This window comes from Prunus dulcis, chromosome 4 (assembly GCF_902201215.1).
Source record: "Prunus dulcis chromosome 4, ALMONDv2, whole genome shotgun sequence".
Lineage (NCBI taxonomy): Eukaryota > Viridiplantae > Streptophyta > Magnoliopsida > Rosales > Rosaceae > Prunus > Prunus dulcis.
In genome coordinates, this window is record NC_047653.1 from 15,942,562 (window position 1) to 15,967,962 (window position 25,401).

Sequence of the window (25,401 nt, forward strand, 5' to 3'; positions counted from 1 at the left end):
AAACTGTGTTACTATATCTAGAATTTTGTTTTGCTCAAATTATATATTGGTGTCTTCCATAAATACTATATGTTTCAGTGTTGACGGCTTACAACTCTAATTGCAAAGACAATTCAGATGGTAAATAAATATCTAAACAATAGAAAGAAATAACGAGAAAATATTGTAATTACCCAATTATTCAATTCAAAATTAAGAAGAGCCATCCTCCCAAAAGGCCCACTTACTAAATTTAGATTTACTCCCAATATTTGATTGTTGTTTAGAAGATGATTGCCAAATTTGTTTTTGGGTTGAGAAAAATTCTGAAAAAAAGTATTTCGTGAGAGTAAACAAGTTGAATCTAGTGTAATCTTGAAGGCGCTGGACCTAGAGGAAGTTGGGTATGCCCTTTTAAAGCAGTGCCAGGAAGACACAATTGAAGGAAAGATTGCCGAGAACTCCGTTGATCTTGTCAATTTAATGACATTTGGATTGACGATTCTTTGGGATGAGAGATTGGTTGCAGAAGATAATTGGAATTGTTCCAAAAAGGTCAAATATTCTAAATATCTTTTTATTTGGTAAGGAATGTTTCAATTAGGTGCTAACAGATCCAGAATGAATATGAATAAATTGAAGATTCTATTTCCTCAATTAAATGGTTGAATTCGAGGACGAATTCTTTCCAACCAAGAGAGTCTGATGCAAGAGTATATGGATAATTACCATTTAATTAGTTATTTCATGAGATATTGTTATTTTCTTATTTAGGTAGTTTTAGGATATCTTTTATTATTTATGTCTGATTTTATAATTGATTAGTTTTTCTTTTGGACCAAGTAGTCTTGGTGCCCAAGGCTATAAATAAGGCTAATGTAATAGTGATAGGGGAGTTTATGTTGATAATTATTGAAATAGTTTATTTTTTGCTTGGATTTGCTACGATATATGTGAATTTGCACTAACCTTAAATTTTGATGCTCATGTGTGTTGTTAGTGACATGTGTTCGGACCCCGATCCCCATTAGTGATGCAGCTGTAACCCAAAATGACAGAAATGAAGAGGGCACGCTTTAATTTTGAAGGTAAATGAACCGAACTATTGTATAGCATCTTCCTTAGTCCTTACATCACCAAGAAACGGAAGTTGTCTCTTTGTCTTAATCAAGTTGTTTCCTTGATGTCTTGATCAACTGATGTTTATTTGCACGTATATTTTTGGGCTGGAAAAGTTGACTATTTATCAATCAATGACCAACTTTTCGAAATACATGAACCAACATGATTGCATATATAAATTCAAAATATGGTCACCGAAATTATATTATTTTAAAAATTTAATCATATTTTGTAGACTATTAGTGATGTAACAATTCATACCATATATATCGGGCACAATTTCGTGTCAATTTGACTGAATCGCCCAATTCAATAATTAGAGGGGTTGGGTTGGGTTGGCTTAATAATGAACGGATATTGGTTTAAAAAAAATCATAAACCGCTATGTACGGGCTGGAACTAAAACATAAAAATATGGTTAATTTTCAGTTAACTCGACCGAACTGCCCAACTCAATCACAAAAGGATTGGGTTGGGTTGACCTAATAATGAGTAGATCTTTGATCCAAAAAATCATAAACCGCTATATATGGGGTTGTGACCAAAACCGACCTAACCCAACCCATGCCGAGTACCCCTACCTAGTGCGAAATTCTATAATGAGGGTGCCATATGAGCCCCTCATGTGGACTTTCATATTTGTCACATGATCATGTTATTAAACTTCAGTGAAGTTATTATATGAATCATGTGGCTAATATGAACACAATCATTTCATTAAATTTCAGTGAAATTACTATTCAGATGTATCATGTAGCTAATATAAAGGTCTATATAGTCTATATAATATTGCACCCTCACCATATAGAATGACTCCCTACCTAGTATGCCACTTTATATGAAAAAATTCATATATAAAAATTATGTTAGGCCCAATTATTCAATTCAAAATTACGAAAAGCTATGCTCGAAAATGGCCCACTTATTCATTAAATTCATAATCTAAGCTAGTTAACCTAGTTGAATAAAATCAAGAAATAAAAAACATCGAGCCCAATTTCACATTTTTGAACCATGACAAAGAAATTTTCTATTGACAAACACTTTTACCAATTATTTCTATATGTTTCAATGAAGGTTGAAGTCAGACTTGTTTAATTAATAGGTATGGTGATTGATGATTTCTTTTAGTTTTGAATTTCATGCTTTGTTTTTTGGGAAATGATCCCTTTCTTGTTGTGTAAAAAGTGTATACATATATTCTTTTTATATGCATACAGATAATATTTTCTCAAAAGTATTTACAATAAAAACAAAGGCTTAATAATTAATTAATTAATGATATCTATCAGTCATCCGACCAAAGGCTTAATAATTAAGAAAAATTAGGTTTTAGACATAATTAACTTTATTAATTAGTTTGTAAGATATTGGATATTTTGGTTTTAGTTTTAATACCTAGGAAAAAAACTACTATTTTGGATTAGCCCAAAGAGAGGCCCAGATTCGTTGGGCCAGGTAAAAAATAACAACTGATAAGACAATTCTACCATTCTGATAAGACAATTCTACCCTTCTGGTACAATTCTACAATGGCACATGTAGTAATTTTAGGGTTGTTGGATGTCCTTTTGGTAAAATTAGGTGGCTTTGGTTTTATATTAATTAAGCAAAATTAATTATCTTTCTTCCAAATTAGTTAAGTTTTTTATGGGTTAAAACTAAAGAGCCCTAATAATTATTAGAAGGACAAGACATGAAATTAAAATACGAGGACAAAACAAACAACCTTGATTAAAGAAGATCCTGAGATCCAATCTTACTAAAAAGAATAAATCTTTTGGCAAATTGAGTGAGTGGTAGTAGTAGAACCAATAATCGAACCTTGTTTTTTTTGTTTGACCAATAATCGAAGCTTTAAGTGTTTATATAGAAAGAGTAAACCTGCCTGCTTGAAAAGGGGAGCATTTTCATGGACATGTGTCAATTTTTTAAAAGATAGTGAGGTACACCTTGGATTAAAGTAGTGAGCAAAAATGCTCATGTTGAAAGGTAGCTAGTCACATCCATGGACTGGCTCCACAGTAGCACGATATTGTTCGCTTTGGGTCCCCCTCTCTGTTAGTCGATGTGGGATGTTACAATCCATCCTCCCTTAGAGGCCCGACGTCCTCGTCAGCACACTCGCACCACACGGCAGAGTGGTTCTGATACCAAATTGTCACATCCCATGACCGGCTCTGCCGTAGCACGATATTGTCCGCTTTGGGCCCCTTCTTTACCCTCATAGTTTTGTTTTTGGGAACTCACGAGAAACTTCCCAGTGAGTCACCTATCCTGGGATTGCTCTAGCCCAAACTCCCTTAACTTCGGAGTTCCTATGGAATCTGAAGCCAGTGAGCTCCCAAAAGGTCTCGTGTTAGATGGAGGTGCGTATGTACATATGGAAGTGGGTATGTACATATAGGCCCCGTTTGGTTAATGGGAAAGTAGGCTTGGGAATGAGAATTCAATTGCTTTCCCATGTTCGGTAAGACCAGGCATGGGAAATGGTTGTCTGGCATATGAGAAAGTATGGGGGAAAGTGAAGCCCTCCTCTTAACTTGAGGTTTGTTTTCCCTTCTCATGGGAAAGTTTAGGAAAATGAGCCAATATTCAATGCACAATTTTCATGACTATTTTGTCCCTATGACAATTTATAATTACAACGTATCATTAAATGCATTCTTTTTTTTATTTGATTTAATATGGGTATAATTGGAAAATTATACAAACTTTGTTTTCCATTCCTACTCAAAACAAACATGGGAAAGGAAACAAAGTGAAATCTCCCGGTTACTTTCCCGACATTACCAAACGTGGGAAATGAATTAGTACCTGTGCAAACAGAGTTAAAATCACATAGAATACTTGCAAGAATACAAGGCTATGGCTATTGTAGTATAGATGCTCATGCAAGGTCGTTTTCCTCAAGGACTAATTAGCAATTTAAGTAAAAACAAATTCCAAATGACTACTTAAAATAAAAGGTCAAGAAAGATGATTATGAATTTGGTTGATTCTAAAAACAAATATTAAACAAAAACAAATACGATTGAAGGAAAGAGTTTTGAATATCAATTTATAAAAGCACTAGGGTTTCACCATCACCTAGCAATTCTATGAACTTTTACCAATTACTTATGATTTGCATATGCCACTTTGAAGGTTCGGTTTTCCTAATGTATATTCTACTTGGAACCTCCAACACAGAACGTATATCCAACATGCAACCCGTCCGGACGTTCGGATCAAATCTGAACATGAAAGACTCATTAAGTTTTATGAAAACCCTTTGAAAAACCATGCAACCCTTAAGCCGTGGTGTTCATCTTAAGTGAAATTACAATTATTAATCACAAGAAGCTAGCATCAATTTCAGGGAACCTTCCGACCAAAATTGCATCAAATTACTTTTCTAAAGATCCTAATGGTGATCAAGCATTAAGACAATTAGATAGTTTAAAACAGTGATTAACAATTCAAGTAGGCATGCACTCATCATAAGCAATTAAATAAAAATCACATATTCATGCTAAGGTTCAAGGCTTCACCCTAGCAAAAGAAATTTAGTTACGCATACTCATAATTGAAATCCAAGAAAATATCATTAAGAAGAAAAGAACGAAAACATCTGAAAGTTGTGAAAACCCAAAACCATAGCAATTGCTCTCCACAATGCAAAGTTGAAAAGTCAAAAAGAAGTCCATAATTCCTTGTGAGAAAGAGCTTAAATACCCCTTAAAACCTAGTTGCCAATGTACAGCTTTTCCATCCCCACAAGGAAACTAATTAAAATAAAATAAAACTAGGAAATAAAGTCCAAATTGGAATAGGAGAATCTGCCCAAAATCTGCCCAGCCACGTTTTTGCCCCAAATCTCCTCCAAATCTGGCCCAAGATAGCTTGTTTTAAAGATAAAAATGTTTTGAACACTTCTCTAGAAGGCCACGAACCCATTCGAGGTCATCTTGTGCTCCAAAAACGCAATAAAAGCCCAACACGTCACTATTCCAGCACCGCGCACTGCTCCTTTATTTTATTGCCAGAAAATAACCGCTTGGAAGAAAACTCTGAAATTTTGATATGATCAAGCTAAGTGACTCAAGAACGTCCTCCAACTGGAATTACTCCAAAATTCCTCCATTTGATTATGTTTTGCTCCAGAGAGAGTCGAAAGTCGTATATTGGAAATATAATTCAAAGTATCAAAATTCTTCCAAAATATTAACCAAAATATACTAAGAATGAGGTTAAATATATAATATAAAATATGTCCATCAAAATACCCCCAAACTTAGCTTTTGCTTGTCCTCAAGCGAAACAAGACTCAAACAAAAATAAAAACTTAACAGATTAGACATCTGGCTAACACTTAACCAGGACAAAATTTCCACCTTCAAGTTGCAATCCATAGAAAATTTTAAAAACTAGAACATCCTTTCCATAGATCCAAGTAATCCCACCACAAAGTCTAAGCTATTTAGACTCAATTAGAAAAGAATTCACAAACTTCTTTCGGTGTAAAGTGAACCATTATGGTTATGGAGACTCGACTAAAACCCTTAACTCTCATCCCTTTTATTCATACTTCACACACTCCACACTTTTTTTTTTTCCTTTTTTTTTCTTTTTGTTTTGTTTTTCTTTTTGTTTTGTTTTTGTTTTTGTTTTTGTTTTTTTTTTGTTTTTGTTGTTATAGTAATAGTAGTGGTTGTGCAATGTTGGTTCCCTTAAGCTTTCGATCCAACCGCGTAGCGAGCTTTAGGTCAATGTCTCCCAAACCACTCAGGTTTTAGGGCACTAGGTGTAGAACACCCCTAAGGACTTATTAACTCAAGCTGAAAAGGCTACGAAACCAACTAACCACCCTGCCTCATGCCAAAACTCTATCGTTTGTCTCGAGAATCACTGCTGATTAGGCAGGACTGGCCCGGTTACTAGCAAAGCTTCGGGTGAGGCAATTATTACTTTATAACACATACTAACTTTATTTATATTGAACAGAAATTAAAACACACTTGGACAAAAAGTAAGTATTCCAATCTCACTCCCCAAAAACCATGTTGATGTGATGTGCAAATTTCAAAGTATAATTCATGAATTAGTGTCTAAGCAACAATAAATAGAAAAGACTCTATTGTGGGATTGATCTTCACCATGTCCATTTGTTCTAACGTTTTAAAATAATCTATGGATATTAACTTAAAAATGAAAATTTTTAAACAAGACTCAAAAAAGGAAAAATATAAAATTTACTTTCCCACCCCCAAACTTAAATCACACTTTGTCCTCAAGGCGTGGAAAATAAACAAAGGAAACAACTAAAGAAGTAATTAGGAGAGAAAAAACAAAAAAAAAATAAAAGAAAAAAGAAAAAGAAAAGACAAGAACATAAAACATAAACAGAAAAAAGTAAAAGAGAAGGAAAAAAAAAAAAATAAATAAAAAGAGAGAGAGAGAACACACCAGGGATGCGGAGGTGATGCTGCGGTGATTCGAACGCAGGACCTGTAGCTCGGATGCAAAGAGCGCTGACCAACAGCCCAAGTCCGCACATGTGTCAAATTATCGCGACAGCTACTATATATACTGGTTTAGCAGCGTTCATGTGTCAATTGAAAAATATTGAATCCCCTTCGTCTAACCTGGAGTCCAGAGCCAAAAAGCTCGCCTTTGGCCATTCGCAACTCAGATTGAAAATCACAAAAGACGCTCTCTTTTTATTTCACTCAGTTTCAACCCATCCATCTCCACCCTCTCCCCTTGTCATCTCTAGCAAGAACTCAAGAGCCTTGGCTATCTTTCAGAGCATAGTCGTGTGGGTTCATCTGTGTCAGGGTGCCAGATCTAGAAAACCTTCAACAAAATCAAAATCACCATCCGCTGCGGCTTTGTCGAAGAGACAATCGGATCCTCACCGAGATCCGTCCCAACTCCGACCCCAACGACTCGAATGAGCTGACCCTGACCGAGTTCAACCCCAACACCACATACACTCGGAGTTCCTGAGCTTGGTTAACGGTAAGCTTCACGTTGTGCTCGTAACTAGGTCTCATTGTGGGTATTTTTGTGTTGAAAGTAATTAAGAACAAGAGTGATTATTGCAGACTTCGTTACCTTGTTCTGAGATACTCATCCCCGTCTGTTGGCGGATTTCAGCGAGCAAGTCAATCTTCAAGTTGCGAGTAGGTATAATATCAAATTCCTGCAACTAAATAAAGAAAACAACAACAAAATAATTATTATTTTTTTTCCGAAAATAAAAGAAGTAAAGAGTTTAGAAAAATTGGATTGCCTCCCAATAAGCGCTTTATTTTAAGTCTGTAGCTAGACTTTGTAAAAGTCTGGTGGTCAATTCACTGGTTCCTTTAGAGTCAACGACTCGGTTGTAGTGTCAAAGGGTGTCTCCACGTAGGGTTTTAGCCTGTGACCATTCACCTTGAACGTGTTGTCTTTAACTTCATTAGTGATGTGAACTGCTCCATGAGGAAAAACTTGAGTCACCAAGTAAGGTCCAGTCTAGCGAGATTTTAATTTCCCTGGAAATAACTTGAGCCTTGAATTGAATAATAGAACCTGTTGTCCGGCTGAAATTCCTTCCTTAAAATTTGACTGTCATGAAATGTCTTAGTTCTGTCTTTATAGATGCGAGAACTATCATAAGCACCCTGACGAATTTCTTCTAGCTTATTAAACTGCAATTTTCGCTTTTTCCCAGCAATCGGCATAAAAACTGTCTTGAACCATAATGTCTACCACGTAAATGTGCGTACATTCTTGCTGTTCAGTAGGACGTTTTGCTGCCTCAAACAAATTAAATACCACAGATTGGTCCTGAACCCTAAGAGCAATGTTCCAGCTTCCACATCGATTAAAGTCCTAGCTATTGCCATAAACGGTCTCCCAAAAATAATAGGTGTTTGAAGGTCTTCGTCCATGTCTAGAACCACAAAATCTGCTGGTAGATAAAGATTATCAACATTTATAATTAGATCTTCAATACCACCTCTTTGATAAGTAATTGAACGGTCAGCCAGTTGAAGTATCATTGATGTAGGGTTTAAATCTCCTTGCCCCAATTGCTGGAAAACAGAAAAAGGCATCAAATTAATACTTGCACCCAAATCAATTAAAGCACTTTTAAAATTAAAATTTTCAATAGCGCAAGAAATATTAAAACTCCCTGGATCTTTTTTCTTAGGTGGTAGTTTGTGTAGCAAAACTGCGCTGCACTGTTGTGTCAAAATAACTTTGTCCAAATCTGAAGGCTTCTTTTTGCTGCTGCAAACTTCCTTAAAAAATTTGGCATATGATGGAATTTTCTTGATTGCATCCAGTAATGGAATGTTGATTTGAACCTTGGATAATGTCTGCATAAAGTCCTTAAGTTGCTGATCTTTTGCTTTTGGCTTCAAACGTTCTGGATATGGAATTGGGGCCTCATAAACACGCTCAGGAACTTGTTTTGGAACAGTTTCTAGATCTGCCAGATTATGTTTTTCTGCAGGTTTGGCAGGTTCTGCTGCTGCAAAATTTTCTGTATTACCCTCTACTGCTTGCTGCTCCTTTAATGCTATTTTCACGATTGTCATAGCTTTTTCCATATTGTAAAGTCCGAACAACGTTGCAATCTTCACGTCCATTTGGATTAGGAATTGTTTGACTAGGAAATTTGCCCTTTTCTCTGTCTGAAATCTGTGTAGCTAGCTGTCCAAATTGTTGCTCCAAACTTTTAATTGATGCTTCAACATTTTGAAATCTTTGATTGTTGCCCTCGATGAATGATTGAGTTGTTGCTGCCAGTTTAGCAAGTTGATGTTCCAGAGATGGTTTGGAGGGAACAAAAGGTTTTTGTGCATGCTGGAATGGTTTGGCATTAGTCTGATTGTCACCCCATTTGAAATTAGGGTGATCCCTCCATCCAGGATTGTAATGAGTTGCATATGCATCATTCCTAGGCCTTTGATAGCTGTTCATCATATTGACATGTTGTTCAACAAGCTCTGGGTAAGAGTCTCTATGTGGACAGCCCATTATGTCATGTGTAGCCATACTGCATATAGTGCAAACTGTTGATGTAGGTGGCTGCTGTGTAGAACTTGCTAGATGTTGTAGAAGCATATCAAACTTTGCATCAATTTTCTTATCCATTTTTTCCATTTGTGCAGACATATTGGGAGAACCTACTGATAACTCAAAAATGCCCCTTTTCTGTGAATGTTCTGCTGCCCATTGCTGAGATTCTGTAGCCATCATATCAAACAGTTCAAATGCCTCTCTTGCAGATTTATTTGACAATGATCCTCCTGCTTATGCATTCACATGGCTCTTAGATGTAGGATTAAGCCCATCAAAGAAAATATTCATTTGTGTATCTGAATCAATTTTAACATGTGGACACTTTATGTACATCTCTGTATATCTCTCCCACGCTTCATGAAACTCTTCATTAGGCTTCGTGTAAATGTCAAAATCTCCCTCTTGAAATTCAATGTCTTGGATGCTGGATAATATTTGTTCAGGAATTTTGTGTGTAACTGCTGCCAAGTAGTAATGCTATTAGCTGGTAGAGTGAATAACCAAGTTTCTGCCTTGTCCTTCAAAGTGAAAGGGAAAAGACGTAACTTAATAGCCTCAGTAGAAAAACCCCTAATCAAAATATTCTTGCAACCCACAATAAATTTTGCAATATGTATGTTTGCATCTTCATTAGGCAGCCCCCGAAAAGTAGGTAGAATTTCAAGCATATGGTGCCTGATCTTGAACGAATCACCCTCTTCTTGTTCAGGATACACAATGCAATTGGGAACATCAGTGGCACGGGCTTCCAATGACTCCCTGAGTGGTCTACCTGCTGCAGGTAATTCTAACGCCATGTTACCCTCGTTTGCAAACAGATTCTGAAGAAAAGTGCCCTGCAGTGAACAGTCCCAAGCCCAAGTAACTTCTCTCCGCTGTCTATGCAATGTGCGCTCTGGTTCTGGACCATGCAGTCTGCAGAATCTGCAACAGAAACAAAATTGTTCAATTTCAATTTTTTTTGGGTTGTTTTGACGAAAATTAAAAATAAAATAAATCAGAAAAAGGTTAAACAAAAATTGTCTAAAATAGTCCCCGGCAGTGGTGCTAATTTCTTGATAGGATTTTTAGTACCTGTGCAAACAGAGTTAAAATCACATAAAATACTTGCAAGAATACAAGGCTATTGTAGTATAGATGCTCATGCAAGGTCGTTTTCCTCAAGGACTAATTAGCAATTTAAGTAAAAACAAATTCCAAATAACTACTTAAAATAAAAGGTCAAGAAAGATGATTATGAATTTGGTTGATTCTAAAAACAAATATTAAAACAAGAACAAATATGATTGAAGGAAAGAGTTTTGAATATCAATTTATAAAACCACTAGGATTTCACCATCACCTAGCAATCCTATGAACTTTTACCAATTACTTATGATTTGCACATGCCACTTTGAAGGTTAGGTTTTCCTAATGTATATTCTACTTGGAACCTCCAACACAGAACGTATATCCAACATGCAACCCGTCCGGACGTTCGGATCAAATCTGAACATGAAAGACTCATTAAGTTTTGTGAAAACCCTTTGAAAAACCATGCAACCCTTAAGACGTGGTGTTCATCTTAAGTGAAATTACAATTATTAATCACAAGAAGCTAGCATCAATTTCAGGGAACCTTCCGACCAAAATTGCATCCAATTACTTTTCTAAAGATCCTAATGGTGATCAGGCATTAAGACAATTAGATAGTTTAAAACAGTGATTAACAATTCAAGTAGGCATGCACTCATCATAAGCAATTAAATAAAAATCACATATTCATGCTAAGGTTCAAGGCTTCACCCTAGCAAAAGAAATTTAGTTAAGCATACTCATAATTGAAATCCAAGAAAATATCATTAAGAAGAAAAGAACGAAAACACCTGAAAGTTGTGAAAACCCAAAACCCTAGCAATTGCTCTCCACAATGCAAAGTTCAAAAGTGAAAAAGAAGTCCTAAATTCCTTGTGAGAAAGAGCTTAAATACCCCTTAAAACCTAGCTGCCAATGTACAGCTTTTCCATCCCCACAAGGAAACTAATTAAAATAATACTAGGAAATAAAGTCCAAATTGGAATAGGAAAATCTGCCCAGCCACGTTTTGGCCCCAAATCTCCTCCAAATCTGGCCCAAGATAGCTTGTTTTAAAGATAAAAATGTTCTGAACACTTCTCTAGAAGGCCACAAACCCATCCGAGGTCATCTTTTGCTCCAAAAACGCATTGAAAGCCCAACACGTCACTATTCCAGCACCACGCACTGCTCCTTTATTTTATTGCCAGAAAATAACCGCTTGGAAGAAAACTCTAAAATTTTGATACGATCAAGCTAAGTGACACAAGAACGTCCTCCAACTGGAATTACTCCAAAATTCCTCCATTTGATTATGTTTTGCTCCAGAGAGAGTCGAAAGTCCTATATTGGAAATATAATTTAAAGTATCAAAATTCTTCCAAAATATTAACCAAAATATACTAAGAATGAAGTTAAATATATAATATAAAATATGTCCATCAAGCCTCATGCTGTTTGTCTTCCTTTTCCAGCTCAAAGCCATATAAAGGCAATGCTCAAATTAGCAAAACTCCTCCACCATTGAGGCTTTCACATAACCCTTGTCAACACAGAGTTCAACCATAGACGCTTTGTTAAATCTCTTGGACCTGATTTCCTTGATGGCCTGCCTGATTTTCGATTTGAAACCATTCCAGATGGCCTTCCCGAATCAGATAAAGATGCCACCCAAGACCCCACTTTGCTTTGTGAGTCGTTCAGAAATTTCTTGATCTTGTTATAATTCTATGGTTTGTTTGTATATTGTTAGAGAAAAGATGAGCAATATTCAGAGAAGGAAGAGAAAGAGGAGAAGAATGAATGAATGCTTGTATTCTGTCACACACACTTTGCTTACATAGAGCACTCGGTAGTGAGTAGAGAGAAGAGATTCTTCTCTAACAGAATGCAGCTGTCACCCTATGAGGTGTTTACACTTGTCATCCCAAAGCTAAGCTAGAGAATCCACTTGGACTATGATCCAATGGTTCTAATTACATCACAGAAAAATGGAATAAACATAAAAGATAATAATAGAGCTTGGTGACTTCAGCTTCAAGCAAAGCAGCTGCAGGATTACATTCCAACAGATCTTGGCTCCGTTTCTTGAGCTCCTCGTAAAACTCAATGAGACGGCAAGTAGTGTTCCTCCCGTTACTTACATAGTTTCAGACGGTTTCTTGTCCATGTTCACAATCACAGCAGCTGAAGAACTTGGAATCCCGGTCACACTGTTTTACACTGTTGCTGCAAGCAGCTTCATGGGCTTTAAACAGTATCGCACTTTGATGGAAAAAGGACTTGTCCCATTCAAAGGTGAATGAAACATCTATATAAATAGTACAGAGACTTTATGCATATAAGATGCCAGCTGACTGTGCTTTTTATGCAAGAATAAAACCTAATCAATGGATCATAGTTTGCTAGACAGTTTGACACGAGATTTTGTTGTTAAAGTTGCAAATGAAATGTTTCATCGATTCATTAATTCGCTGTCAATGTAGATGAGAGCTGTTTGAAAAACGGGTATTTGGACAAGGTCATAGATTGGATTCCAGGGATGAAAGATATTCGTCTGAGGGATCTTCCAACCTTCTTCCAAACTACAAATCATGATGACGTGTTGTTCAACTTCTGCATGGAAGCAACAGATAAAGTTGATAAAGCTTCAGCAGTTGTTTTTCTTACATTTGATGCTTTGGAAAAAGATGTTATGGATGCTCTCTCATCTATGCTGATTCCACCTCTTTATACCATTGGTCCTATCCAATTACTTCTCAATCAGATACCAGAAGATTCTTTGAGCCCTATCGCATACAGTTTATGGAAAGCAGAAACTGAATGCCTTCAATGGCTAAATTCCAAGGCCCCAAATTCAGTTGTTTATGTGAATTTTGGCAGTGTAGCGGTCATGACACCGCAACATCTTGTAGAGTTTGGCTGGGGACTTGCAAACAGCAAGTTTCACTTCTTTTGGGTAATTAGGCCCGATTTGGTTATTGGTGAATCTGCATATTTGCCCCCTGAGTTTGTGGCGGAAACGAAGGAAAGAGGTCTAATAGCAAGTTGGTGCCCACAAGAAGAAGTCCTTAACCACCCATCAGTTGGAGGGTTTTTAACACACAGCGGTTGGAATTCAACCATGGAGAGTCTGACTGCAGGAGTGCCTATGCTCTGCTGGCCATTTTATGCGGACCAGCAAACCAATTGTTATTATACTTGCAATGAATGGAGCAGTGGCATGCAGATTGATAACGATGTCAAGAGAGATGGAGTGGAGATGCTTGTTAGAGAGTTGATGGAGGGAGAGAAGGGTAAGAAAATGAAAAAGAAAACTAGCAGAAACTGCAACTGATCCACATGGCTCCTCATCCATAAACTTAGATAATTTAGTCGATCAAGTGCTGTTAAGAAAAGACTAGATGCTTGGCATAAAAAATAAAAAATCGCCACACATTATTGTTGGTGTCTCTAGTATTACTCTGTATATATATATATATTACGCTTATGTTTTTTCTTTAGGTGTGATATCGATGTTGAGTTGTGAAGATACAATTCAACTACATAAAAATAAAAAATAAAAATAAAAAAGTTTTGTATTTAGTGCTCGTTTAACATTGTTTATTTGAGATTATAATAATTTATTATTTTGAAAATTTTGAAAACCCACCGAGTTTGGTAAGAGATACAAAAATCACTTATTATGAATAATTGATGTGAGAGAAATCAATTAGGAAAAACAGTTAATCAGTTTTGGAGAGGCAATGGACTTTAATGAAAATTACAAAATTCCTAAAATAACCCCATCTATATCACGCTCACATCTTTTTCTCCTTGTTTCAGTCTTCTCCTTCCCATCGCTCTCTTCCACGTTCATCAGTATAAAGCTCCCTCTTCTCCTTCTCTTCCACTTGTTTGTCAATTTTTCTTGTTGGATCGATTGAAGTACTCTAAAAGCCAGAAAGGCTCAGGTAAGAGACATATTAGGTTTATTTTTCTTTTCAATTTCTTTCTTCTCAATTAGGGTTAGGGAAGCTCACTCATTATGGTACAATTTACAAATCAAACTGGTAAATAGTGGCGACCAGTTAGATTTTTATTATCCTTCTTCGTATAAACCCTAGAAATACCGATGTCATAGTCACTCATTCTTTGGAGAAACCCCAAACGCATCCCTGGAGAAACCCCAAACGCATACTTTGCGATCTTCCTTGAGATTACTAATTCAACAATGATAACAAGAAGATAGAATGCTTGGAAAGGCTTGAGACAAACTAAGCTCTAATGATCTCCATGTGCTCAAAAATCAAACCCGATCTAATGCATCTTTGTGGTTTAATGAATATGGCGCTTTGCTTGAAAAAAGACTTGCACACCGTAGTTCAAATATCCTTTATTAAAAAAATTATATATATTTGCAGAGAGTTTCTATTGAAGGATCCCTCAAATAATTATTTGAGGGACACTCTTGTAGGACCCAATCTGCATTGTATTTCGCTAATCTAAACCGTTTACTTTGTAAATTTATATATGATACCATGCATTTGGACAGCTCATGCTTACAATTTGGTGAATAAGCTTTATCTTAGCTTGAGGTGGAGTTTATAATTTCAAAAGGTGTCACAGCCTTTGGAAATAAATCTCCTGGCGTTGACACATAGCAACTTATAAAAAAGAGTGGCAACCAAGTTATCTTTTCGTATAGATAAGATAATGGGCTTTGTTATTATCCTCTCCATTGTTACCGCCATCTCACCACCTATAAATAGGAGTGTTAATGAAAGGAACAGATATCATTCAACATGAGAGAGAGTGTATTTTCTTATTAATTTGGAGAAATACTTTGAAATCGAAGTAGGGGTTTTTTGGTGACCTTTTACAAAGATTGATCTAATTAAATTTCGTGAGCACTATATTATGCATGATATTATTATTTGATTATTATTGATATTGGGTGTTTAAGTATTGTTAATTATCATCATATTATTTTATTAATATTGACATGATCATATGTTATCGGTGATGGCTGGAATTCTTGGGTTGATAAAGAAAGTAAGAAAAAGGGGGCAATGGGATGGATATCTTTTGTGTAGTTGAGTCTAACTCTTGGCAGGTACCAGGTCTCAAGAATCTCGCAGTGCACATAGTTTTTATTGGGTGATTCGGGACTGGCGACAGGGAGTTAGACAAGATGACTAACGAAAAGGGAATTATGAGATGATTGAAATGGGTGTCAGCTCATATAAGTGGGCATTCGAGGCCAAGTGGTATAAGAATGGTATGGGACGTGCAGGTCTGTTTGTCCAGTTATATGAATTAACGGGAGTAGATGAAGAGCATTCATTCATGCATTATTATTAATAATGTGATATTTAGCTGTGTGATTACATGTCACTTAATTTAGTCATATCAATCTACTGTGGTGAGGTCTCATGTCCCTACTGAGCGGTGGTTTCTCATCCATCACCCTGTCTAATTTTTCGGATGAATTAGTGGGCAAGACAGGGACTAAAACAGTTGAGGCTGAACTAGATGAGAGTGATAGAGCTTTTTTTTTTTTTTTAATTGTAAAGTTTTAAGATTTTGGGAGCAATTTTTATAAAAAAAAAAAGAAAAAAAAGAGAGTTTATTTTATGTTTCGGCTTCTTTTTATTATATTTTACCTTTTATTTTCTCATGCACCTGGCACGGGGTTTCCACTAACCCCCGGGTCCGGGGCGTGACAAGGGTTAATCGTTTTATTCATTCTTGAACTTAGACCCGATTTGCATTTGAGTCCCTCAATTTCCAAAATCGTTCCCATGTTCCTTTAACTTCACTTTTGTAAGGACAAATAGTCCTGCCATCAATTTTGTTAACTTTTTCAGTTAAATGCAGGGGCAAAATGATATGTTTATTTTTTTTTTTTGGTTGGTTTTTTATTTGATTTTCTTTTATTATTATCCCCCCCTCCTCTTTCTATTCACTACATGCTGTGCAAAGAGGAGAACTAAATGAGGTTAGGTTATTGAAATTGGGTGAGCTAGGATTTTATTTTTTTTGGCTGCAAAAAAAGAAGCCACCTGGGCTGCCAAACTTAAGGTACGTCTATGGGTGAGCTAGGATTTTATTTTTTCGGCTTGAAAAAAGAAGCCACTTGGGCTATAGCCCAGGTTTGCCAAACTAAAGGTATGTCTGTGGGTGGGCTAGGATTTTATTTTTTTGGCTTGAAAAAAGAAGTAGGTTTAGGGTTTAGGGTTTGTCAAACTAAAGGTCCGTCCCTGTTTCCACTTTAACCCAGTTACAATCAAACTATTTTATGACTAAAACGCTTCACATTAATGATAATTTTGTTAAACTAAAACACAGTTTTATTAGTCTAGTTACGGAGAAAAACTTAGTTGCAACGGGATAATACTATTTTGCTATCCTTGTTTTATAAAATTCTTTCTCCTACTTATGACTATGGTTGCAGCCTGCAATATTCTTAAAATAAAAAAAATAAAAAAAAGTAGCTATTCTGAAGGACAATACCTCACTTTTGCTGTATAAATAATGTAAAAACCCAAAACAAAATATCCTAAAATTAGTATTAATTTATTCTAGCGGAAAGACGACTTTGTACTCACCTCTTTTAAGAGGGGGGACAAGTTGACTTCTTGACCGAGAAGGAATTTGGCAATTCCACCTACGCCGTTGCGTAGAGCTTGACGATACGAGTTCGTAGACACGTGGCACGCCTAATTTTGAGTTGTAACTAACGAGAAAAGGTCTAAAAACGAAAAGGACGTAAAAGGAATTTTGAATTTCTTATTGCTACAGTACCGCTACAGTACCCGAACTCTCTCTATTTTTCTCTCCTTCTTCTGGTTCGAGCACTCACACACTCTCTCTCTCTCTCTCTCTCTCTCTCTCTCTCTCCCTCCGATAGTTCAGAAAAACCAAAAGGGCAGCCACCTTCCAAGCCACCCCGACCCTCCGGAACGGACCCAGCAGCACCGGCCAGCTCCCGCCATCAACCTCAGCCCGTCCGCCGTCCTGCTGGAGCCGCTGGAAACTGCTGGAAAACGCAGCAGTTTTGGCCGATTTTCCAACCTCAGTTTCTCCCTCATCTGGACACCAAATCAGTCATGTGAGGTATCGATTTCTAGCTATTTTTCGTGCTCTAACTGATGGTTGGCTGGATTTAGATCGATTTCACCTCTAGGTTGCTCAAATTTTGACTTGAAATCGGCCGACCTTCGGCCGCCGGAATCAGCCATTTCCGGCCACTTTTTGGGGGTTGTTCAAGAACAAAAGTGACTCCAAATAGGGTGTTTTACCTAGGGTAGGAGTTTGGAGTCTCGGTTCTACGATTTTTCGGCGGACCGAAAAATCGCTTTGGACACCCGGTCGGCCCGCGCGTGTGGCAGCGCGTGGGCCAGGGTGGTGGCACGGCTCTGGCCAGTTTTGAGGTCCTCGTGTCGTCACGAGCGTGTGGGATTTCGCGGATCTCAATTCGGAGTCCGTTTGAGCCCCGAACGGATTTTTCATAGTATGCGATTCCCGGGTGCAGCGTCGTCTAGCCGTTGGATCGCACCCCATTTCGGATATGTTGTTCTACATTGTTTCTGGATCGTGTAGGATTCAACAGATTGCGAATCGGAGTCCTGGATACTCCGGAATCGCGAACCCTAGGGCTAGGGTTAGGGTTTTAAGCGGTAACGCGATTTTGGCCGATCCGACCGTCCATTTCGGACCAAACTCGCAGGACATGGGTTTTACACAGTAAGGAACCTCTAGAGAATCTCAGATTTGCCATCGGAGATCGTGGACCCCACGGGGTTCCAGATCGACTGGTCTAACAGTTTATCGCTTTGTAAAGTTTCCGGTCTTTTAAGGCCATTCTAATTATCTGAAATGCTACGGTGGGCATAGAGTTGACTTTAAAAGGAGAGCCCGCATTTCTAGGAGCCGGGGGTCAGGGTATTTAATTTAATGTTTTTATTGAGCAGTTTAGTAATTGAATATTCATGGTTAAACAGGCACCAGAGGCCAAACTAAACCATAGGAGGGACCTTCAAGAGGTCCAGCTAGCTCGGACCAGTGGTGAGTGGACCTTTCTTTTATAAAGGATTTTATGCAAATGAATTACATTATTTGATATGGAATAAGTATTTCTACAAGTTTTGAGCATGATTTATGCAGCTAAATACTTTGAGTTATATACAGTATTGAGATTATATGAGCAGCAGATCTTGAGGTTTTTATAACAAATAGCAGTAGCATTACGAATACAGTTAAATTATCAGATTTCAGAGAATTTTTACAAAAAGCGGAGTTTGAGATTTACATCAGATTAAATAGCAGTATAGTTTCCGATTTAACAAATGTCAGCTATTTATCAGACTTTTCAGAAGTTTTCTCTTTTCTTGGGGCAGCACAGCTATAGATGAATTACAGATGCAGTTATTCAATAGATTTTTCAGAAATATTATTCTCTGTTTATATTACATTTTCTCAGCAGTTTATATATATATTGTTCTTAAACCAATGTGGGTACCCAGTTACAGAAACAGGTTGCCGTCAAATAAAACGATGTCTACGGACATCCAGGTTGCCTTCGGTTTATGTTGCCTTCGGTTTATGTTGCCTTCGGTTTATGTTGCCTTCGGATATGATGATGTCTACGGACATCCAGGTTATTTCCCGTTACGTCAGTGCACTTGACATTTGCCTCACGAGTTTCGGGGACGCTCGGACCGTGAGTGCCAGGATTTGCGGCTCGGCAGACTTGGTGTCCCGAGACCTGCCAGGATTGCGGCTCGGCTGACTTATGTCCCCGAGACCTGCCAGGATAGCGGATCAGGCTGACTACGGTCTCCTGTATCCTGCCTGAGCGACTCGAGCTGACTTCGTGTCCTCGAGGACCTGCCGGCGGGTCAGGCTGATCATAGTCCCCTGATTTCGCCAGTTTGCTGCTCGGGTAGCCTGTGTGACGCCCGAGACCTGCCAGGGGAATTGACGGATTAACAGAGGAATTGACGATTACTAGGAATTGACGGATACCAGGAATTGACGGAATTAAAAGGGTACACCCAGTTGGTAACCTTAAAGGAATTTCAGTGCAATTATGCGAATATTGATTTCAGTGATTTTATTTGAGTTTCTTAATATCGAGCAGCTTATACTTCTGTGTGTATAACTGTATATATATATGTTTACCTAAATGCTTTGGACTTATCATAACTCAAGTACAGTTTACAGATTCAGTTTTCTTATGAATATTATGTTTTTACAGTGGGGGTTATTTATGTTCATATACAGTTTCCCAGAACTTTATTTTGGTCCACTCACACTTTGAAATGTTTTGCGCCCCCCAGGCAGTTGAGAGCGCAGGAATCCACCACCAGGCCTACTTCCAGCTTCCAAACTACTTCCGAAATGTAGGTTTTTATTGTAATTTACCTAAAGTCTTGTAATTAATTAGTAACTGCTCTGATATCTGGTTATAGTCGATAACCAGAATTGAGGAATATGTTAGTTACCCTATTCTGGCAGTTGGTGTGGTTTTATCAGTTTGTTTGACAGGTGGAATAATTTTGGGTTTAGACGAATACAGGGGAGACTCTGTCGAATTTTCAGCAAGAGTCTAAGGAAAGCTTTAACAGTATTTATTAGCAGAAAGGGTAAAGAGGTCATTGTGCCCGACATTTGCCAGGTGTCGGACACGCACAGGGCTTGGCCCGAATTCCAAAGCGGAAATTGGGTTGGGTCGTGTCAAATAATCTGCATTTGCAAGCACTGCAATGCACACACAAAAGCTAAGATGGATTCCAGAGAAGTAGCAACTAAGCCACATGCTGTTTGCATTCCATTCCCTTATCAAAGCCATATAGAGGCAATGTTTAAATTTGCAAAGCTCCTCCACCACAGAGGTTTTCACATAACCTTTGTTAAAACAGAGTTCAATCACAAGCGCTTTCTTAAATCTCAAGGACCCAATTCCCTTGATGGCTTGCCTGATTTTCAATTCGAAGCCTTCTCGGATAGCCTTCCGGATTCAGATGAAGATGCCACACCAGATGCCACCTTGCTTTGTGAATCCATCAGAAAACAACATTTCTTGGCTCCCTTTCATGCCCTCCTTACAAAACTCAACAATGATGCCATATCAACATCCAGCAATCCTCCTGTGACTTGCATAGTTTCAGATGGTTTCATGTCCGCATTCACAATCACAGCAGCTGAAGAAATCGGAGTCCCTATAGTGCTGTTCTACACTATAGCTGCCTGCAGCTTCATGGGATTTAAACAACTTCGCGCTGTGGTCGAAAAAGGACTTTTTCCACTCAAAGGTGAAATATATAACTATGAATTAAAAGCAATTGTTGTTTCTAAACATGCAAATGAAATGTTTCTTCAATTGAATTTCATTTGTCTATTGCAGATGAGAGCTGTTTCAAAAATGGCTATCTGGACACCGTAATAGATTGGATCCCAGGAATGAGAGATATCCGTTTAAGGGATCTCCCTACCTTTGTGCGAAACACAAATCTGGATGACACCGGATTTAACTTCATCATGGAAGAAACCGAAAGAGCTCATGAAGCTTCAGCAGTTGTTCTTCATACTTTTGATGCCTTGGAGGCAGATGTTTTGGAAGCTCTCTCATCTATGCTTCCCCATGTGTACACCGTTGGCCCTCTTCAATTGCATCTCAATCAGATACCAGAACACCCTTTGAAAATGGGATACAGTCCATGGAAAGAAGAAACTGAATGCCTCGAGTGGCTAAACACCAAGGCACCAAACTCAGTTGTCTGTGAATTTCGGCAGTGTAGCAGTCGTGACACCAGAACAGCTTGTGGAGTTTGGGTGGGGACTTGCAAATAGCAAGCTTCCATTCTTTTGGGTGATTAGACCTGATCTAGTTATTGGAGAATCCGCTATTTTGCCGCCTGAGTTTGTGGCTGAAACTAAGGAAAGAAGTCTAATAGTTGGGTGGTGCCCACAAGTGCAAGTCCTCAACCACCCCTCAGTCGGAGGATTTTTAATGCACAGCGGTTGGAATTCAACAGTTGAGAGCCTTACTGCAGGAGTTCCTATGCTCTGTTGGCCATTCGTCGGGGACCAGCAAATGGACTGTCGCTATACTTGCAATGAATGGGGAATTGGCATGGGGATTACTGATGATGCGAAGAGGGAAGAGGTAGAGAAGCTTATCAAAGAGTTAATGGAGGGAGAGAAGGGAAAGAAGATGAAAAATAAGGTCATGGAGTGGAAGAAACTTGCAGAAGAAGCTACTGGTCCACTTGGTTCTTCATCCACAAACTTAGACAATTTAGTGAATCAAGTGCTATTCAGAAAAAGTTAAGATGCTTCCATAAGAATATTGATGTTATTAAATATCATTTCCATTGGCATTGTCTCAAATAATCAACTATCTGGCAATATATATGCACTACTGGTCTGTAACAATGATGCGTACTATATGTAGAAGTTTATTATGATTAAGGTTTCACTACGCTTCAGGCCTTCAACTCTAAAGTCTTATCATTTTTCAGGCAAATATGCACTAACCATGATGCATTATATTAATAATATTTTAAATCAATAGATTAAAAATATAAAGTTATACCTTTTTCCACAAATACCCCTGAGCTTAACGGGTTAACGAGTATTCCTGAATTGACACGACACGACACGATAGCTTAACGGGTAACTAACGGGTCAACACGATATCAACGTGACACGATAACTCAGACCTGAATTGACAGGACCCGATCCTAATTCCGCTTTGGAATTCGAACCAAGCCCTGTGCGTGTCCGACATCTGGCAACTGTCGGGCACAAATGACCATTTTACCCCTCCTGCTACAGTTACTAGGAAAACTTTCTTTGGACTTCTGCCGAAAATTCGGCAGAGTCTCCCCTGTATTTTGACCAAACCCAAATTTTTTCACCTGTCAAACAATCAAATAAATCTACACCAACTGCCAGAATAGAATAACCAAGTATTCACCAGCTCCAGTTTTCCACTAAAACGAGATATCAGAGCATTTTCTAAAGTTTACAGAGTTTCAAGGATTTTTCCACAAAACTCTACCTGATTTGGTGGCACAGAAGTTAGGAATGGCCCGGTGGTGGATCCAGCGCACTTCTACGGCCTGGGGGCAAAAAACAGGTTGAAAATGTGAGTGGACAAAAAATAATGTTCTTGAAAACAATTTATAACCATAATAACCCCCATTTAAAAATAAGTAAGGATATAAATCGAGGGTTTGTCTATATTTCAATACAAGGTATTCAAATAAGCATGTAAAAACTTATTGATGATTATGCTCGTATAACTAAACAAATATATAAAGCTATAGATGCGCGAATATCAAAGAAACTGGCATAAAATAACTGAAAGTCATAATCGAATAAAAGAAAGCTCAAAATCTTTTGAAACTACCACCTATTTGTACCCCTGTCATATCCGGCAATTCCCCTGGCAGGTCTTGGGCGTCGCGCAGGCTACCCGAGCCGCAAACTGGCGAAATCAGGGGACTATGATCAGCCTGATCCGCCGGCAGGTCTCGATGACACCAAGTCGACTCGAGCCGCTCTGGCAGGATGCAGGGGACCGCAGTCAGCCTGATCCGCAATCCTAGCAGGTCTCGGGGACACAGAAGTGAGCAAAGAATTCTCGGCAACTCGACAATTAAGTTCCCCGAAGCCAATTCCCCGACACTTCACGGGTCCGAAAGGCCTCAGAACTCGTGAGACAAAGTCAAGTGCACTGACGTAACTGAAATCGGACTGGATGTCCGTAGACATCAGTCCAACTCTGGGTAATCACCAAAAATAAATGGGTACAATGTGGTCTAATTAGAAAATGTAATAACCCTTCTGAAATCTGATAAATTAACTGTAATCTCAATGCTGCTGCTATTTTGTTATGTAAAGCTCAAGGTCTGTTGCTAAAATAACTTCCATAATATATATAACTCAAAATATTTGACAGTATAAGACATGCTCTAAGACATGCAAGAATACTTATTCAAGATCAAATAATGAAATTTTCTTATAAAAACTTATTTATAAAAACTCATTTATATAAACTCAATATAAAATCATTTACGTAAACTCATTTATATAATCATTTATATAACTTATTTATATAAAATCCTTTATGAAAGAAAGTCCACTCACTGGTGGTCCGAGCTAGCTGGACCCTTCGAAGGTCCCTCCTGCGGGTCGACTGGACCTCTGGTGCCTGATTATCCATGAATAATAAATTAATAAAACTGCTCGATAAAAGAATTAAATTAAACACCCTGCCCCCGGCTCCTAGGAATACGTGCATTCATTCGTTTCAAGTTACTCCTATGCCCACATTAGCCTTTCAGACTCTTAGATTAGTTTTGGAAAACCCGACGCTTAGTTAAGCGATAAGCTGCCAGATCGGCCAACCCGGGACCCGTAGGGTCCACGATCTCCGATGGCCAATCTGGACTTCTCTGAAGGTTCCTCATAGAGAAGGAACCATGTCCTGCGAATTCGGTCCGAAACGGACGGTCGGATCAGCCGAAATCGCGTTATTGCTTAAAATCCAAACCCTAGCCCCAGGGTTCGCGATTTCGGAGTATCCGGGACTCCGATTCACAATCCGTCGAATCCTACACGATCCTGAAATCATGTAGACCGACATATCCAAAATTCAGTGCGATCCAATAATTTGACGACACTGCACCCAAGGATCGCGCGATATGAAAAATCCGTTCGGGGCTCAAAGGGACTCCGAATCGAGATCCGTGAAATCCTACGCGTTCATGACGACACGAGGATCTCAAAACTTGCCAGATTCACTCCACCACCTTCGCCCATGCGCCGCCACACGCTCGGGCAGATTCGGGTGTCCAAAGCGATTTTTGGTTGCCCAAACCGCTCGAAACCAAGACTCCAAACTCCTATCCTAGGTAAAACACCCCATTTGGAGTCACTTTTGTTCTTGGACATACCCCAAAAAGTGACCAGAAACAGTAAATCACGGCAGCCGAAGTTTCGACCAAATTTCAAGTCGAAAATCGAACCCTTTGGAGCTAAAATCGATCGAAACCCATACATCCATCAGCTAGAACACGAAAAATAGCTGAGAAACCATACCTTACTCGATAAATTTGGTGGAGAATTGAAGGAGAAAAATGAGCTGGAAGTTCAAACTGGAAAGTCAGCAACAATGGCAGATTCCGGCCGATTCCGGGCGTCCCCGTGGCTGAGGTTGGTCGGAGAAGAACGGCGGGCGAGTGGTGGTTCCAACGGTACTCACAGCAGAGATCAGCTCGGCCTGTGGTGGCCGGGCCGTCGCCGAGAACAAGCGGAGGTCAAGGGTCGAAGTCGCGCGGGAGGGGAGAGAGAGAGAGGAGAGAGAAAACTGACGGGGGAGAGAGAGAGAGAATAGATTAAAATCTGACCTTTCGCGGTATTTTGACGGTATTTTCTTCGTTACAACTCCGATTCGGGTCTACTCCGTGTCTACGGACTCGTTTCGCCGTGCTCTACGCAATGGCGCAAACGGAATTGCCAAATTCTTTTTCGATAAAAAAGTCAAATTTTCCCTTATTAAAATATGCGAGGGCAAAACCGTCTTTTTGCTAGAAGATATTAATCCTACTTTTTAGATATTTATTTCTTTTTAGATATTTTGTTTTGGGTTATTACATGAATACTGAAATTTTCATGCGAATTTGTGTCGTGTTAATGGGACGTGCACAATATTGCCACCTCTAAACTTAGATAATTTAGTCGAGTTAAGAAAAAACTAGATGTTATCCATATCCATGTCTCTATTATTACTGTTGATATCTCTATTATTACTCTATGTAGCACCCTTATTCATGTATAATGTCATATGGAGCCTAATAACATGTTTTCTTATTTTGTTCTAAATTTTTTTTTTTTTGAAAGAAGTAGAGACCAGTAAATGAAATTAAAAAAAATTAAACCTCCAATAAATATGGCGACGGAAACATGGTGTAACCCTAAATATAAAATAAAATAAGGGCAACTAAACTTGCCATGGCCACAGACATAGTGGCTTAATGGTAAGTAAATAAAATTAACTTTGGATAATTGTGGTGAGGGAGTTGGTATAGTACACATTGAAAAGTAGCTCAGTTTTGCTTTATAAATAATGACAGGACACGCTCCGGAATTTTCCAGAAACCGAAGCGGACTCCGTCTTTGTTCCTACATCTT

The 25,401-nt window shown here is 38.4% G+C and overlaps 1 protein-coding gene, 1 non-coding gene and 2 pseudogenes across 2 annotated transcripts; 3 read left to right on the top strand and 1 right to left on the bottom strand.

Annotated features, from left to right (window-relative positions):
• Nucleotides 1-7,835: 7,835 nt before the first annotated feature.
• On the bottom strand, nt 7,836-9,336 carry LOC117625496. The gene is made up of 2 exons (XM_034357044.1): nt 8,760-9,336; nt 7,836-8,677 (listed from the first exon to the last, which is right to left on the bottom strand). Exons 1-2 carry the CDS (start codon nt 9,334-9,336, stop codon nt 7,836-7,838), a joined length of 1,419 nt encoding a protein of 472 aa, XP_034212935.1.
• A 130-nt stretch (nt 9,337-9,466) lies between these two features.
• On the top strand, nt 9,467-9,572 carry LOC117626824. The gene has a single exon (XR_004585644.1). It is a non-coding gene; the product is annotated as a small nucleolar RNA R71 (small nucleolar RNA).
• Nucleotides 9,573-11,587: 2,015 nt separating this feature from the next.
• Nucleotides 11,588-13,663, top strand: LOC117624699 (annotated as a pseudogene).
• Nucleotides 13,664-19,984: 6,321 nt separating this feature from the next.
• Nucleotides 19,985-21,532, top strand: LOC117625946 (annotated as a pseudogene).
• Nucleotides 21,533-25,401: the final 3,869 nt, after the last annotated feature.

What these genes read in the sequence shown, in the direction of transcription:
- LOC117625496 (XM_034357044.1), bottom strand. Translation starts at nt 9,336, where the DNA reads ATGGCTACAGAATCTCAGCAATGGGCAGCAGAACATTCACAGAAAAGG. An exon ending in GATTTCAGACAGAGAAAAGG is followed by an intron (nt 8,678 to 8,759) that starts GCAAATTTCCTA and finishes ATATGGAAAAAG; the next exon opens with CTATGACAATCGTGAAAATA.